Genomic DNA, 13,420 nt, shown 5'->3' on the forward strand with positions numbered 1-13,420 from the left:
TTGCCCTAAAACAACATCTACTTTTGATTTTAGCCTGAGGACAAAGGTCTTTGTTGTGAATTAGATAACCAGGCCTTAAGGAAACCCAGCCACCAACTCCCTGCCTTCCCAAAAACCAGCTGAAACAACTGCTACTCTAATTCTGATGGGCAAGCATAGCTCACTCACTCTTTTGGGGGTGGATTAAGCAAAGACTTGCCTGCAAGGAGCCTTTTTCTCCAAGTCTGAACAATGCAGACCCTCTCAGTCATTTGAAAAACACATTTTTCACTTAAAAAATAATTGGATAAGCTTAAATCAGGGCTATAACTCTTTATAGTCAAAGGAGCCAGTTACTACATCCTTCTCAATGGGTCATCTACCTTCAGTGATCCATCTTACACCAAAGTTGCTAAGGATTAGTTAACAGATCTCAAGAGAGACTGAAATACTGAATGGTAGGCAAATTCACTTTCCATCTACTATGGACAGCTGCCATTCATATAACAACTCTGGAATACAAGGGTCAGCTTATATAGCTCCAAAAAGATTCCTTGGCCTTTACTCCAAAAAAGCAAATGCCACAGGCCTCTGACTTAATGAAATATTTGAACACATGTTAATGCAAAGCTTTTTTTATTATGAAGTTACCAGGAAAATTGTATGCAGATGAAATTCCTCCAGGAAAAACAAGTTCTCATCTTTTTTTTGTCACACAATGTATTAGCAGGGTCCACAGATAAGAACAAGAATATTTGCAAAAAAATAATTTCCCAAGGTCAGTCTATTGTGTTTGTGCATCAGAAGCCGAGTTCCAAATTCCCCTAAGCCCGCTCTGGTTCACCTCTGCAGACAGTTCCCAGCATGAATCTGCCTGGAGAAATGTGCCCAGCTGAAGCCTTACATTTAAAATATTTTTAGCATTTTGAGTTGTTAAAATGAGTTCTCTATTTTTATCGTGACTTAAAAAAAGAAATCCCACTTCAGTGTTTTTATACAGTATAGAGTTCCCTGTGCCTTTCAAGAATGAGTTTTCCAATAAAGTCTGCAGGACTCAGATTTACATCCTCACCCACTGACAGTTTAATTACTTTCATTGTAGGAGAAAGTATTTAATCACATACAGTCAGAAAAACAGCCCCTTAAATGCAGGCCTTTGGGCCCATGATCCCCAATTTGAAATTCAATGAAGGAAAATGAAACATGCACACTGTGATCCATTTCCTGATGCAGAACACTTGATATTATCAAAACATACAGAGTTCCACAGCTGACACACACATTTTTCTAAAGCATTGGTAAAATCCTTCCAGCATTTTAAGCCCACAAAATGAGGATTCAGCATGCTCTGGATATGAGCTAAAGGCAGTGCTAATCAATGAGCCATACAAAGACCAAGGTCGTAAGGCTGTGCTAATTAACATATTAAAAATAGCCCATCTAAAATGCTGCTCGAATTACGCTGGTATTTTAACTCTGTTCTCAACAATTACAACATTAAAGATAACTCATCACTGGTGATTCTCAGCAGTAGATATGCACCAATGGTTCCTCATAATAAAAAAGGGAAGTGGAGGAAAGACAGGAATTCTCAGTCATCATGGCAATTCAGGAGAAAGAAGTCTGGTGAAGTCATACAAACCAGTTGTTAAGTGTCAATAATTATACATTAAAGCTGACTACCAGCACCAGCTGGCCTTCTTCCCCAACTGGTACCTAATTCAGTCAGACAAGGCAGTCAAAAAACCTAGAAATGCAACTTTCAGTCAGTTTTAGCCAGAGGATGCTGGGCAGCCTTTGCCCTGAGATACTGATCCATCCTTGAGCAGCAGCAACTCACGTGCAGTTGAGTGCAAGTATCAATAACCAGCATATTAGAAAATTTAAGTTTCAAAAGGAACAAGTGTTGTTACAGCTGCAAGTGTGAAAGAGAACCTGGGCCTGCCTGGGGCCTTTTACACGGCAACATTCATCCTGAAACCACAGACAAAGCGAGTGTGTGCACGAAGTATATATTTTATAAAAGAGCAATGTCTTTTGTAAGACATTCCAAGAGTGGAGAATAGCCAGAACACTACAAAAAACTGCTGTAACAAGAGTGACTGTTTGTGCGCTTGCTTTATGCAGCTTACATTCGAATGTTTACAGAGGCCAGCACTCAGGTAAGACTCTCCACTAACAAACAAATCTGGAATACATCAATTGTACAGGTAAATCAGCCAAAAATAAGCAATAGCTATGCTCTTCTCAGGTTTAAGAAAGCATGCAATAGGTTTCCCCCTCCTGCCACCCCTTGTTCAGGTTTCTAAATCACGGTACCAGTAAAAGCACGGTATAAGGAAACTGGGGCACAGGTAACGGCTTGGATTTTATCACAGACTGTTTATCGATATTTTGCAATGGAAAAAGAGCCTTCTTTCAGCATCAAGAAGGCACAGAAGATACAGGCATGAATAAAAAAATAATTAAGCGATTTAAGACATCAAAAATTCAAGAAATAGCACTGTGCATATACAAATAAAATTAACATTAAATACTGTAGAGCTCATTTAAAAATGGCACCAATGGACAATATTTTACAATATGCACATTTATTTGAAGTGGGGAACTAATGCTCCACAGGTGAAAATGGTAGTACAAATAATAGTGCCACTGTTGGCCCATTCTGGTACTTCTTACAATTTAATGGAAACACTTTTAAAAATAATCTGGTATGTACATGTCTTCTGGATACCCAACGGCTTCTTCGAAACAAAAAAAACTATGGTTCTCCCCCTCCCCTTCTAGGCAGACAGTATTGCCAGAGGCTGTGCTCACTTCTAAAGCACATAATCTTACTTTAAATTCAGTGCTATTTTCTTTCAGAAAGATCACATGTTGTACTTTCAGGTAACAAAAGCATTTATGTTACAAACATTCAAAAATGGAAGCTTACGATTCTGGCAGACAATGTTGCGTATTAAATACAAACCAGCCAGCAATTACTGAACATAAAAAACTTATTCAATCATAAAAAAATACTATAATTCATCACCACAGACTTTTTACAGAGTTATAAATAATAAATAGCATAACACAGTAGATTACAAACGGATTTATTTTGCCCCGTTATAGTCTTTAAAAAGTAAAATATCTATTCCTACCTCAGACTGACCAAGGTACTGTATCAAGACTACTCATAGCTCCAATAGAGCTCCTTCACCAAGCAATTTGCAGAGCTCGTATCCAATCCAAAGTCTTTCCTTAGGGACTGAGTGTTGGCCGAGCTGTTTGCCCTGCTCGTGACCAACAAAAGGGACAAACTCTGTTCAGAGCAGCTGCAAGGGGTGTCCCCTGGGCTGCCCCCTCACCAGAGCTGGGCCTGCCCACAGCACCTCGCACGCCTCGGGGAGGAACGCCAAGGAAAGCAGCATCCACGGCAGGATAAGGGTAAGCACTCTATAAACAAGCTGTACACAAAGGACTTTCCCCACCCACCCCTCCTGGTTTACATTCCATAATTTTGTAACAATGTCCCCTAAGGCACAAAAATACTTATGACCTCAATGCCACAGGAGACATCGATGGTGCCATACACGGTTCTCCTACACAGTAGTTTAATTAACTTAGTTATCTGCACTGTATGTCTTCGGTCGAGGCGTGGATTAATTATCCTTCGCCCATCTTACTGAATATTGAACTTATTTCATACAATCTGTAGGATAAATGATCAGGGGAGAGAACTATGCAGCTAACTTAATTGTGTTTATAGACTAGTATTATTTCTTCACTGATGGCAAAAGTGACAGTCATTAGTTATTTTGTTGTGGGGTTTTTATTTTAATGTAATAGAGTGAGATTTCCACACCCAATGTGGTCTTCTGTAATAAAAATGACTAGCAGCACTAAGAAAATAAATTTTTTTTTTTCCCTTCCATAAAGGAATTTGAGGCGAGTAACTGGAAAAAAAAAAAAAGCAAGAATAATTTTACTCAATAGTAGAAGTGCCAGAGAATAAATTAGTATTTTCAAATCCTTCCAAACCAAGTTATTTCCCGAGACATAGTGATCATGATAATGATAGAAGTACTTTTCTAAAAATTGCAACACTAATAGGTAGAGATACCTATTCCTGGAATCAAAAAGTGTATGCAAGTTCCTGAAAGCAAAAGTTAGTATAATATCAGCAGAATCTTGTTTAAAAAATAAATTCGCAAACCCAGACATTAATATGGTCTACAATGTCCATTAAATGGATAAATAATAATAATAAAAAATCACTGGAAAGTAGCCAAGGATTACAGTAACAACAATTTTTTCCTTTTAATAAACCTCATATTAATGGTTCAAGGATCAGAGTTCGTTTCTCTGTACAAGTGTACAGTGAGGGGACAGCACAGCCAGACACTGACTCAGGACTTGGTAAGTCACTTGGGTGAGAAGTCATCCATCAGTATGAAGGAAGAGCAGGAGTTGGAGCATGTGACTGGAGACTCGGTGGTTATGCTGCCTTTAGTCAGGGAATCAGAGGAAGAGCCAACACTGCTGCTACTCCCGTCCAGAATATCTGAAGACAGGCTGGGGAAAGAGAAAAAGGTTATTTAGTATGCGGGCATGAGGAGACTGCACAGAGTTAACGTGCTTTCCCCTTGGAGGGAACATGTAGGAGACCTATACTACCACTCAGTCTTTACTGCAAGACTGGCAGCCCTGAAAACTCCTTGTTTGCTGTAGCATGTTATATATATTCCTGCTCCTCATGGGAATGAGGAGCAGAATTGATTTTTTTTTTTAACATGCAAAATAAATTACAAAGCTGTTTTTAATCAGACACAGAAAAGAGGTGAAAACTAATGAGCTTAAAACCCTAAAAGCTTATAGAAAGGAATAACAATAAATTAATCAGCACTGCAGCAAAGATGTCATTAATTAACCAGTATGCTCTTTAACACTGCACTACTCAAAGACCTATTTTTCCCTTGTAAGAAAGGAATTCCTGTGTTTGGATTCTGAAGTCCTGATACAAGATCCCAGAAGGCACATAAATTGATGCTTTTGCAATTTATGGGGAAGCAACATGAAAAAAACATCTAGGCAGTTTGGAGTCTGTAGGTAAACTGAAATTACAGTAATACAGTTCATAGTTTTGAATACTTAGTATCTGACTCCACATTAAAAAAAAAAGAACGTGGCTTTCTATGATCACAGTAAAGAAAGACAACCAACTAACTAAAAGTCATGAATGTAGGGACAAAAACTATTAAGTACTCACACACATTTTCTAAGTATTCAGGAAAGTACCACAGACACTGTATGACCAGTACCTACAATATACTGAAATGATGAAGCAATGTAACTTTGCTGATGAATCAACGGGGATGTTTAACAAGTATATTCAGTATAAAAGTTTTGATGTACTAAATCTAGGCTAAAGTCTGCTCAAAAAATTAATACAAAGAGCAGGATTGTTGTCACATTACACTCCCACAGGAATAGTTCCCAGTAATATACATGCATGAGCTACATACAAAGCACTTTTTTCCTGGATTTAAAAAAAAAAAAAAAAAAAAAAAAGGAGAGCTTATGATAAATGTACATTCCTTGTTTTGGCATTTCAGGGCACATGAAATATTTTACCATGAACTGAGATCTGTCAGATGTGTAACATCTGGAGAAAGCATGTTGGTTGTTCCTTGGAAAAGTCTCTTTGGCTGACTTTCAGTTTCCATTTCACCTAAGGAAAACAGTGCAAACAATCAAACTCACTTGAGACTCTGGAACATCCTTTTTATATTTGTCAGCTGTGAAAGAGCGGTTTGTCCCACAAAATTCCGAGGCTGCATTTGTAACGTAAGTTCTCCAATTCAGCCAACCAAGGAGCTGAGTAAGACATTAACTTGATGCTGCTGTTTAACCATCCAGTCTATCCTTCATTTAACTAACCCTTCAGCAATATCTGAGGGGTTACAACGATCTTAAAGACATAAAATTTGCTATTTGTACTGCAGACAAAATAATCTAAGGCAAATTAATTACTGTAACTTAATTTAAAGTACACAGCTGAGATGAGGTAACTGACATAAGCCAAAATACAGAGATTAAAATTCTTAGTGATTATGAAAATCATAATGCCAGCTTGGTTCAGTTTCACCCTCCGGTGCACAACAAATTCTGATGCATGTGTACACTTTTACAGGAATGCTGAATAGAATAAATCTGTCATGTGGAAGCATTTCCACTTACTCATCAGGGACCAGACTATCTTTGTACCTGTAACCATCTACTGACATTAAAAGATTAAATATGATGGGGAGAATTCATATAATCTGTTGAGTATAATCTGCCCTGAGAATGACCTGGCTCATTAATAACTGCTATAAAACAGACATTTGGAAATATCATGAACTTGCAAATAACAAGCTTAAAAAAAAAGACGAAACCCTCTCAGTTACAGTGTATTTTCATTTTTAGTCTGACAACAAAACCATGAAATGGTTATAGATTTTTCTGTCTTTTAACATACGCTTTGCAGTAGCTGTAGTGTCAGTTCGAAAATCTGAGAGAGGTTAAGCATTACAGCAAACCAGTACCTATTACTACATTCTGCAAGAAAATTATACTGCTTAAAGACACACAACTCTCCCAGATTTCCTATTTCCTTTAGCCCACAGGAATACATTTCCTTCTGTAATGGTAAGGAGTAACAACTTCTAGTAAGCGGAATGGGCAAAAAACATTTATAAAATACTTGGTCTTACACAAAAATTACTAAACCACCAACCTAGGTAACACTTTTGCCCCTTGAAATTTCCCAAAGGCAAATCTGCACTGCTACAGCACATTGCACAGCCTACCAGCATTAACTCCCTAGAGCAGTGAAATGTTCAACACATTGCTTGCTTTCTCCCCCATATCATGGTGCCCATTTGTTACCATGTCACGTCTGTACAGTATGAACCATAAAGCCACTGCTAAAATTCAGACAAATTTAGGAAAAGAAAGGAAGTTTATTTAAATGGAATAGATGTTTTAAAATGAAGTAACATTTTGAAAACTTTTTGATACTTCAAATAAAAAAAGGTAAGCTTGTATCTCCACTTTGTAAAAGTTGCTCCATGGGAGCACGTGGATTGAGTGAGGAAAGCCTGTCTTTACCTGCATTGCTTTTACAATCTGGTAAAGCATAGGCATGGATACCTATCCCTTACTGATCATTGAGCTTAATAAACTTTTGTTCAATTTAAATGCCTCTAAAATTCACAGAAAATAACAGCCAAGATAGAATTGGCATCTATGAGAAAACCTGTCTCTCTCTCTCCTGTCAAGTCAGTATGAATTAGACAACACTCTTTAATCTGACAGAACAAGCAGCCCTAACAAACAAACAAAAAAAAAGCCAAACAATAAACAGTAATTTTTATCAAATGCTAAACATAAGTCTTGTACAATAAAAGGACATGCTTTTGGTGTGGTTAAGATTGCCTAAGTTAAAAGGTTAAGCACAGCTAGTGGCTCACCTGTAAATATCTCACTCTTATAGTTCTACTATGGAGACTCACTCTGGGACGTAATTCGAATATCCCTAACATGGAATACTTCCAGGAGAGAATGCAGTTTTCCCCCAACAGGAGGAAAGGGCACTGATCTATCCCACTTCTCTAAACACTCACCTTCTGAACTTTCAGAGTGAAAACAAACATTCAGTACTAAGTTTAGAAGATACTGCATGATAAGCAACATTCCTAAGATGATCTGAAGGGTGTGCACTGTTCAGTGGTACTTGTAGGAATGTCAGGGCTAACAAACATTCGTAATGTTTTATTTGATGCATAATAAACCTTGCCTCTTTCAAGCGGTAGCTACTTTTAAAGTTTTTCATTCCTGTATTTTAGACTAGCTACTTTATTTCTAACTAGCAAATTCCAGTTCACCATGGATACAAGTGTATTATATTTACAGAGTAACATAAAAATGTTACTGCATAAACATAAAAATGTCCAGCTGCAAAACTACATCCATATTAAAACATCTGATAAGGTAAATACGCATACCTTTTCTTTTAATAGGGCCAAGAACACTGGGCCTGATACAGTTGATTGGACTTTGACTCCTCCTGCTAGAGAGAGCACATTGAAAGTCAGGCCTGTGGAGGTCCCAAGTCACATCAAACCAACACAACCACAGCATTTGAAGCACTCTTCAAAACTGTTCCTGCACAACTTGGAATTTTTAGGGAATCTAAATACATAGATAACAAATAAATGCTGGCTATTAGAGCAGATTATCTGCCATAGAAAGTTGCAGTAAGTTTTTTAAGGTTTTCTCCTTCCCTTTGTGCATCGCATTCTCATTTCTATCCATTTATAAATTATGTGTACTATTTACATAAAACCTACCTGCTGACAAAGTTACTGAAGTTAATTTGAAGTACTTCCTCACAATTTACCAAGTTTAGTTTAAAAGTTTACACAAGCTCTATAAGAGCACCTACATAAAGTTACCACTGGTAAAGGTTGAGCTTTCAGAGCATTTTTACGTGGCAATACTTTGGCTCTTGCAAAACTGTAGTCTCTTTTAATGCCATAACATCAGCTTTAATTAATCTTTGGCTTAAATTCCAATTCTAACCCAACATACACAAGTCACATACTTGCACAAGTCACTCACTTGCAGAATCGTCTGGTTGGACTGGGAATAGGACTCGGAGGTAACCCATTACTGCTGACAAACATTTGCAACGACGGTGAAAAACATTGCTGCCGGAAAAAAAAGGCACATCAAGACACCTGTGAATTTCCTTCAAAACACTCAGATGTTTCACCCCACCCTCCGAGGCCCAGTCAAAGGAAAGCTAACTACAGAACTAGGCAGAGATGATCAAACACAACCTTGAAAATATTTAAAACTTAAACTTGCAAAAACATAACGGTTTGTGCAATTCCGCTCAGATTAACCTAAAACTGAAACCCACAAGAAACGTGAAATTGAAATAGACGTTGTTCTCTAAATAAGATAGTTTCTTTTGTTCTTTGTCACATTTAGAAGCAGCAGTACAGTAGTCAGGACTTACCCCTTTTGAGGGGCTTGTTAAGCAAGTTGAAATTACTCAAGATACATCTGGCCTGCAAACTGACAATATTCCAGAGTAGAACAGGATATTTAGCTCTGTGGTTCCGCAGCTAATTTGAGCTTAGCCCAGGAATGCTCGAAGCTCAACACATATCTGTCAAGTTATCTGCTACTGCTTTACAGCTGATTCCAAAGGCACAGGACCAGCTGCCAGCACCAGTGTTATCCCAGGAACACATTTACCTGCTCCGTGCAGCAACACTGGCAGGGGCCTGCAGGAAAATACTGCAGTACAAAAGCAGAACCACAAAAGGGAGTGAAAACAAGGTCATCTTTAAACACAGATGCCAGTTTCCCTGTGCTACCTCTTTCTCCAGCATCTGCCACGTTTTTGGTGCAAGTTTGGCACACAAACAAGTGTTTGTGCCTTCCTTTCCATAACTGAGGGGCACATTTTCATCCCTACCACCACAGATTTGCAGTCTTCACCTACTCTTACTCTACATGACGACACATTCCAATTTTGGCACTTCTTCCCCAGCATCCCCCCACTTCTGGAGCTGAAGATCATGTCCATGATTACTTCCGTGACCCCTTTCAGCTCCCCTAGAGCTAGAAATCCAACCCACCCAAACACTGCACAAAGAGCAGGAACTGAAAACATCCAGTGTTTCCCTGCATGAACTCTGCAGGCTCCAAGATGGGTTCTGATTCTTAGAAACCAATAAAATGTGTCTTTAGGGGTTTTGGTGCTTATTTGGTTGTGTTGTTTGTTTGGGGTTTTTTAAGCTACGAAACAATTTGTGAAGTTATACATCTTCACAGCTCAGCTTGGTCTAGAATTCTAAAATACTGTCTCAGTTTGGTATTTCACTCATCCTACCTTTCCTATTCCTCTTGTAGGTGAAGGTGCAGGCGAAACTGGAATGAAGTCTATTCTCTTTGGGGAAAAAGATTTCTCAGACTTGTCCAAGTCATTGTCGCTCTGTGAACACAAGGTTTCAGATTTAACACCAGCACAGAATATTACCTTGAAATCCAAGGCACAACCTTGTAATGGAAAGTCATTGGGTCAAATGCACAAAATAGCTAAAGCAGATGAGCTTAAATTCTTCTTATTTTCACAGTTAATTCCTCTCTTTCCCTTAAATTCATCAGTTGAGTGTGAAAGTAGAATTAAATAGGAAACATCTATAAAGAGATTACCAGGCTCAAGCTTTCCTCCCATGACTGGCTTATCTGCATTGCTGTTTGCACTTCCCTAGAATACAAAAAACCCCATCAGTAGCTACAAAAAGGATAACTCTGGCTATTTTACCACCTTCTTTCAGTAACACTCACCTTTCATGTGCTGCTTCTCTGTTCATTAAATCCACTCCTTCCTCCTGCAGGAAATAAATGTCCTAAGTTTCCCCATAACATTTGATTCATCACAGGCACTTATGATTCAGTGATTTGCCATCACAATTGAAATATGAACAGTAGAACCACTACAGAAAGACAAGACTGCCACCAGCCCAGCTCATTGCTTCTCTTAAATGAAACACTTCAAAAATGCAAGGTAGCTTAAACATAACAATAAGCTGTGCAAACACTTCCCTTGTTGAAATTAAGTCCTGAAAAATACACAGTTTCCTTTAGTACTTGAAAAACTTGATAGGAAAGAAACTCCCACTATGTAAGTACTACAATATTATATAGTACTTTTCATTCTGTTACTAAACACGCAGATAAAAACTCACTCACCCTTCTGATCTGATGAAGTCGGCTGCTAGGAATACGAATAGGAGATGATGACAAGAACTGGAAAAAAAAAGTGACAGCCACAATGATTAAATCACGCTTTAACTGCTTGCATACATAGTATTTACCATTAACTACAGTCTTAGTGAGTTAAAAATGAGCTGTACAACTACCTGTGGATGACTCAAACAATGTTGCAAAAAGCAAATACTGACCTTCAAGAGAAAAGACTTGTTTTACCACTTACAAATACCTTGTATCACTCAACAGGCAGCACAGAACTGACTCCCAGGCAGATACTGCTCAACATCCCAAGTACACAAATAGCTACAGATGCCACTTAGACGAGTGAGATACTACAAATGAAACCATGATCTTTAACACAATTCCCTACTACCCAGAGTAAGATGACAAACCCCTGTACGACCTTTCTCACCCAGCTCTCTGTTGTAAAAGAGAAACCTCAGTGTTTCAGCTCAGTCTTGAACAACTATACTGTCCTTATTCTGCAGCCTACAAGCTCGATAGGATGCACAGTGCAAATGATCAAGTTCAGCTTCATTTCTCTACTCCAGATACTTCTCGTTGTGTGCAGGTGTGACATGCTTATGATTCCTCACCATTCCATGACGGCTCATAACTGTTGTGCTGTTCCTGCGAGTCCGCAGCACATAAGGCTGGAACACCTGCGAGTTGTCACTGCAAGGGGGAGAAAACAAAACTTTGGTGAACAAAACTCTCTCGAGGCGCGCTTTGCTTAGAACTCCGCTGCGCCGCGACAAGCGCTGCGGCCTGAGAACGGGCTTTTTTATTTGAAGAAGTGCACCCCTGCTACCGGGGGAGCCCCTTCCCCGAGCCAGGGGAGGACGGGGGGGCGCGTTGTGTCCGAGGGACAGGGGGCACGTCCCGGGGAACGCCCGGCCTGCCCAAGGCCCGCGATTCGCTCGGCCCTCTGGGCCCTTCCCCAGAGCCCCCCGGGCCCCTCACCTGAGCCCGTGGATGAGCGGGGCGCTGTTCGACCTCCTCAGGCCGCCGCCGTCGCCCGGGCCCGCGGCGCTCCCCGGCGGCAGCTCCAGGTCCAGCTCCATCTTCTCCTGAGCCATCGCGGCGGCGGCTCCGGCTCCTCCCGCCCCGCCGCGGCGCCCATTCACCGCGGGCGGCCGCCGCGGCTCCTCGGGCCGCCGCTGCCCCGGCCCTACAGGCCCCGCGGGCGGCGCCGCGGGCTCAGCCCGGGGGCGCGCCGGGCCCGGCGGGGGGGGCGGCCGCAGCAGGGCCGCATGCCGGGGGCGGCCCGGGGGCGGCCGATGGCTCCCGCAGCGGCAGCAGCACTGGCCGGTGCCGGTATCGATACCGCGGGGGCCGCTCTGGGGGCGCTCCCGGGGCCTCCCTCGGCACCGACCGCGCTCCGCGCCCACCGCCAGACACTGCGCATGCGCGGGGCAGGGCGGCACGGACAAGGGCCCGCCCGTCCTCGCGCGGCGCACGCGCGGCGGCTCCGCGCCCCGGCGGCGGGCGCGCTCCCGGCGGCCCCCGCGGGCGACGCGAGCGCTGATTGGCCGCGGGACCGCGCGTGCGCGCGTTTGAAACAGCGCAACGGTCGCCAGGACGCGCGCACCGCCCCCGGGGGCGGGGCCTGGCGGGGGGCGGGGCCTGGCAGGAGACCCGTGTTCGAGTCCCGTCGCGGCCACGCTCGGCTGGGCCTGTTCTTGTCCCTGTCCCGGGCTCCTTTCTTAGCAGGGAAAAGGCTTTGCCACCCTCTTCAGGGATAGAGTCTCTCCGACTTAAATCACATAGCCTTTCCCTGTGTCCTCCCCAGCTTTCCTTTGCTGCTGAAGCACCTACTGGGGCTTTGATGCACAATGAGTGCGTGAGCGTCTGGCATAAAACTCATTATAAGCTACATGGTTTTAGTTCTTGGCTCTATTTGAGTTTCTGACTGACCCTGGGAATTCGGTTCTGAATGATCAAAACATCAAAGTTTGTGCTCACTGATTTTTATTTTATAATATTTTTCTACAATAACAATTGCAATGTACACATTTGTCTATTACATGTCTCTTACATGTCTCTTCATTTTCTCCTGGGAAAGCATTCTTTTTCCAGAGTGCTAGGTACAGAAACAGTTACGATAGAAAAGTTGGGATTTTCATCACTTCAACTTCTTCAAGTGGGAATATGGCTATACAAATTATTATCTTATTTGAACATGATTGAAGGCAGGTGCTTTTAGATAACCCAATAGAACTCTTGTTCCTGTATCTATTTATTATGGTACCTGCTTGTGTTTTTTGTTAATCAAGGCTGACTTGTGTGTATTCCCCTTTTCTACCTTCAAAGACTGTGTGTGTCTCGTCAACTGTTTTTGTTTATGCCCACAATTCTTTCACTGAACTGATACTATTAATGAGAAACTTTGTAACTATAAATGGCCAATATGAGTTAAAAGACCCACAAGCTTACATTTAAATATTTACAGGATTTTTCAATATGTATTTATATTGAAAAACCTGAAGACAAAATTCCTTGTCCTGTATTTCAGCAAAAGGAAAACACCTTTCACAGTCCCATGCCATTGCTTACCCTATGATGTATCATAACCAGTAATGACACCTTTCTCTGGAATGATACAGAATTGCCATCTCCTGCAGAG

The 13,420-nt window shown here is 41.4% G+C and overlaps 1 protein-coding gene and 1 non-coding gene across 2 annotated transcripts; both read right to left on the reverse strand.

Annotated features, from left to right (window-relative positions):
• Window positions 1-2,078: 2,078 nt before the first annotated feature.
• On the reverse strand, window positions 2,079-12,191 carry FAM122B (family with sequence similarity 122B). Its single transcript, XM_027899491.1, has 10 exons — window positions 11,758-12,191; window positions 11,391-11,469; window positions 10,774-10,830; window positions 10,369-10,412; window positions 10,234-10,288; window positions 9,911-10,012; window positions 8,626-8,714; window positions 8,010-8,074; window positions 5,596-5,692; window positions 2,079-4,536 (listed from the first exon to the last, which is right to left on the reverse strand). Exons 1-10 carry the CDS (start codon window positions 11,871-11,873, stop codon window positions 4,386-4,388), a joined length of 855 nt encoding a protein of 284 aa, XP_027755292.1. The 5' UTR covers window positions 11,874-12,191; the 3' UTR covers window positions 2,079-4,385.
• LOC114065859 lies at window positions 4,617-4,760 on the reverse strand. Its single transcript, XR_003573064.1, has one exon. It is a non-coding gene; the product is annotated as a small nucleolar RNA U109 (small nucleolar RNA).
• Window positions 12,192-13,420: the final 1,229 nt, after the last annotated feature.

This window comes from Empidonax traillii, unplaced genomic scaffold (genome assembly GCF_003031625.1).
Source record: "Empidonax traillii isolate 1590-97213 ecotype Southwest subspecies unplaced genomic scaffold, ASM303162v1 scaffold20:size5563877, whole genome shotgun sequence".
In the NCBI taxonomy this organism is placed as follows: domain Eukaryota; kingdom Metazoa; phylum Chordata; class Aves; order Passeriformes; family Tyrannidae; genus Empidonax; species Empidonax traillii.

Bases quoted from the DNA above. Each gene is read 5' to 3' on its own strand.
- FAM122B (XM_027899491.1), bottom strand. From the start codon at position 11,873: ATGGCTCAGGAGAAGATGGAGCTGGACCTGGAGCTGCCGCCGGGGAGC. The intron at 10,413-10,773 runs GTGAGTGAGTTT...TATTTCCTGCAG, and splicing joins GACTTCATCAGATCAGAAGG to GAGGAAGGAGTGGATTTAAT. The intron at 10,013-10,233 runs GTAATCTCTTTA...TTGTGTTCACAG, and splicing joins GGGAGGAAAGCTTGAGCCTG to AGCGACAATGACTTGGACAA.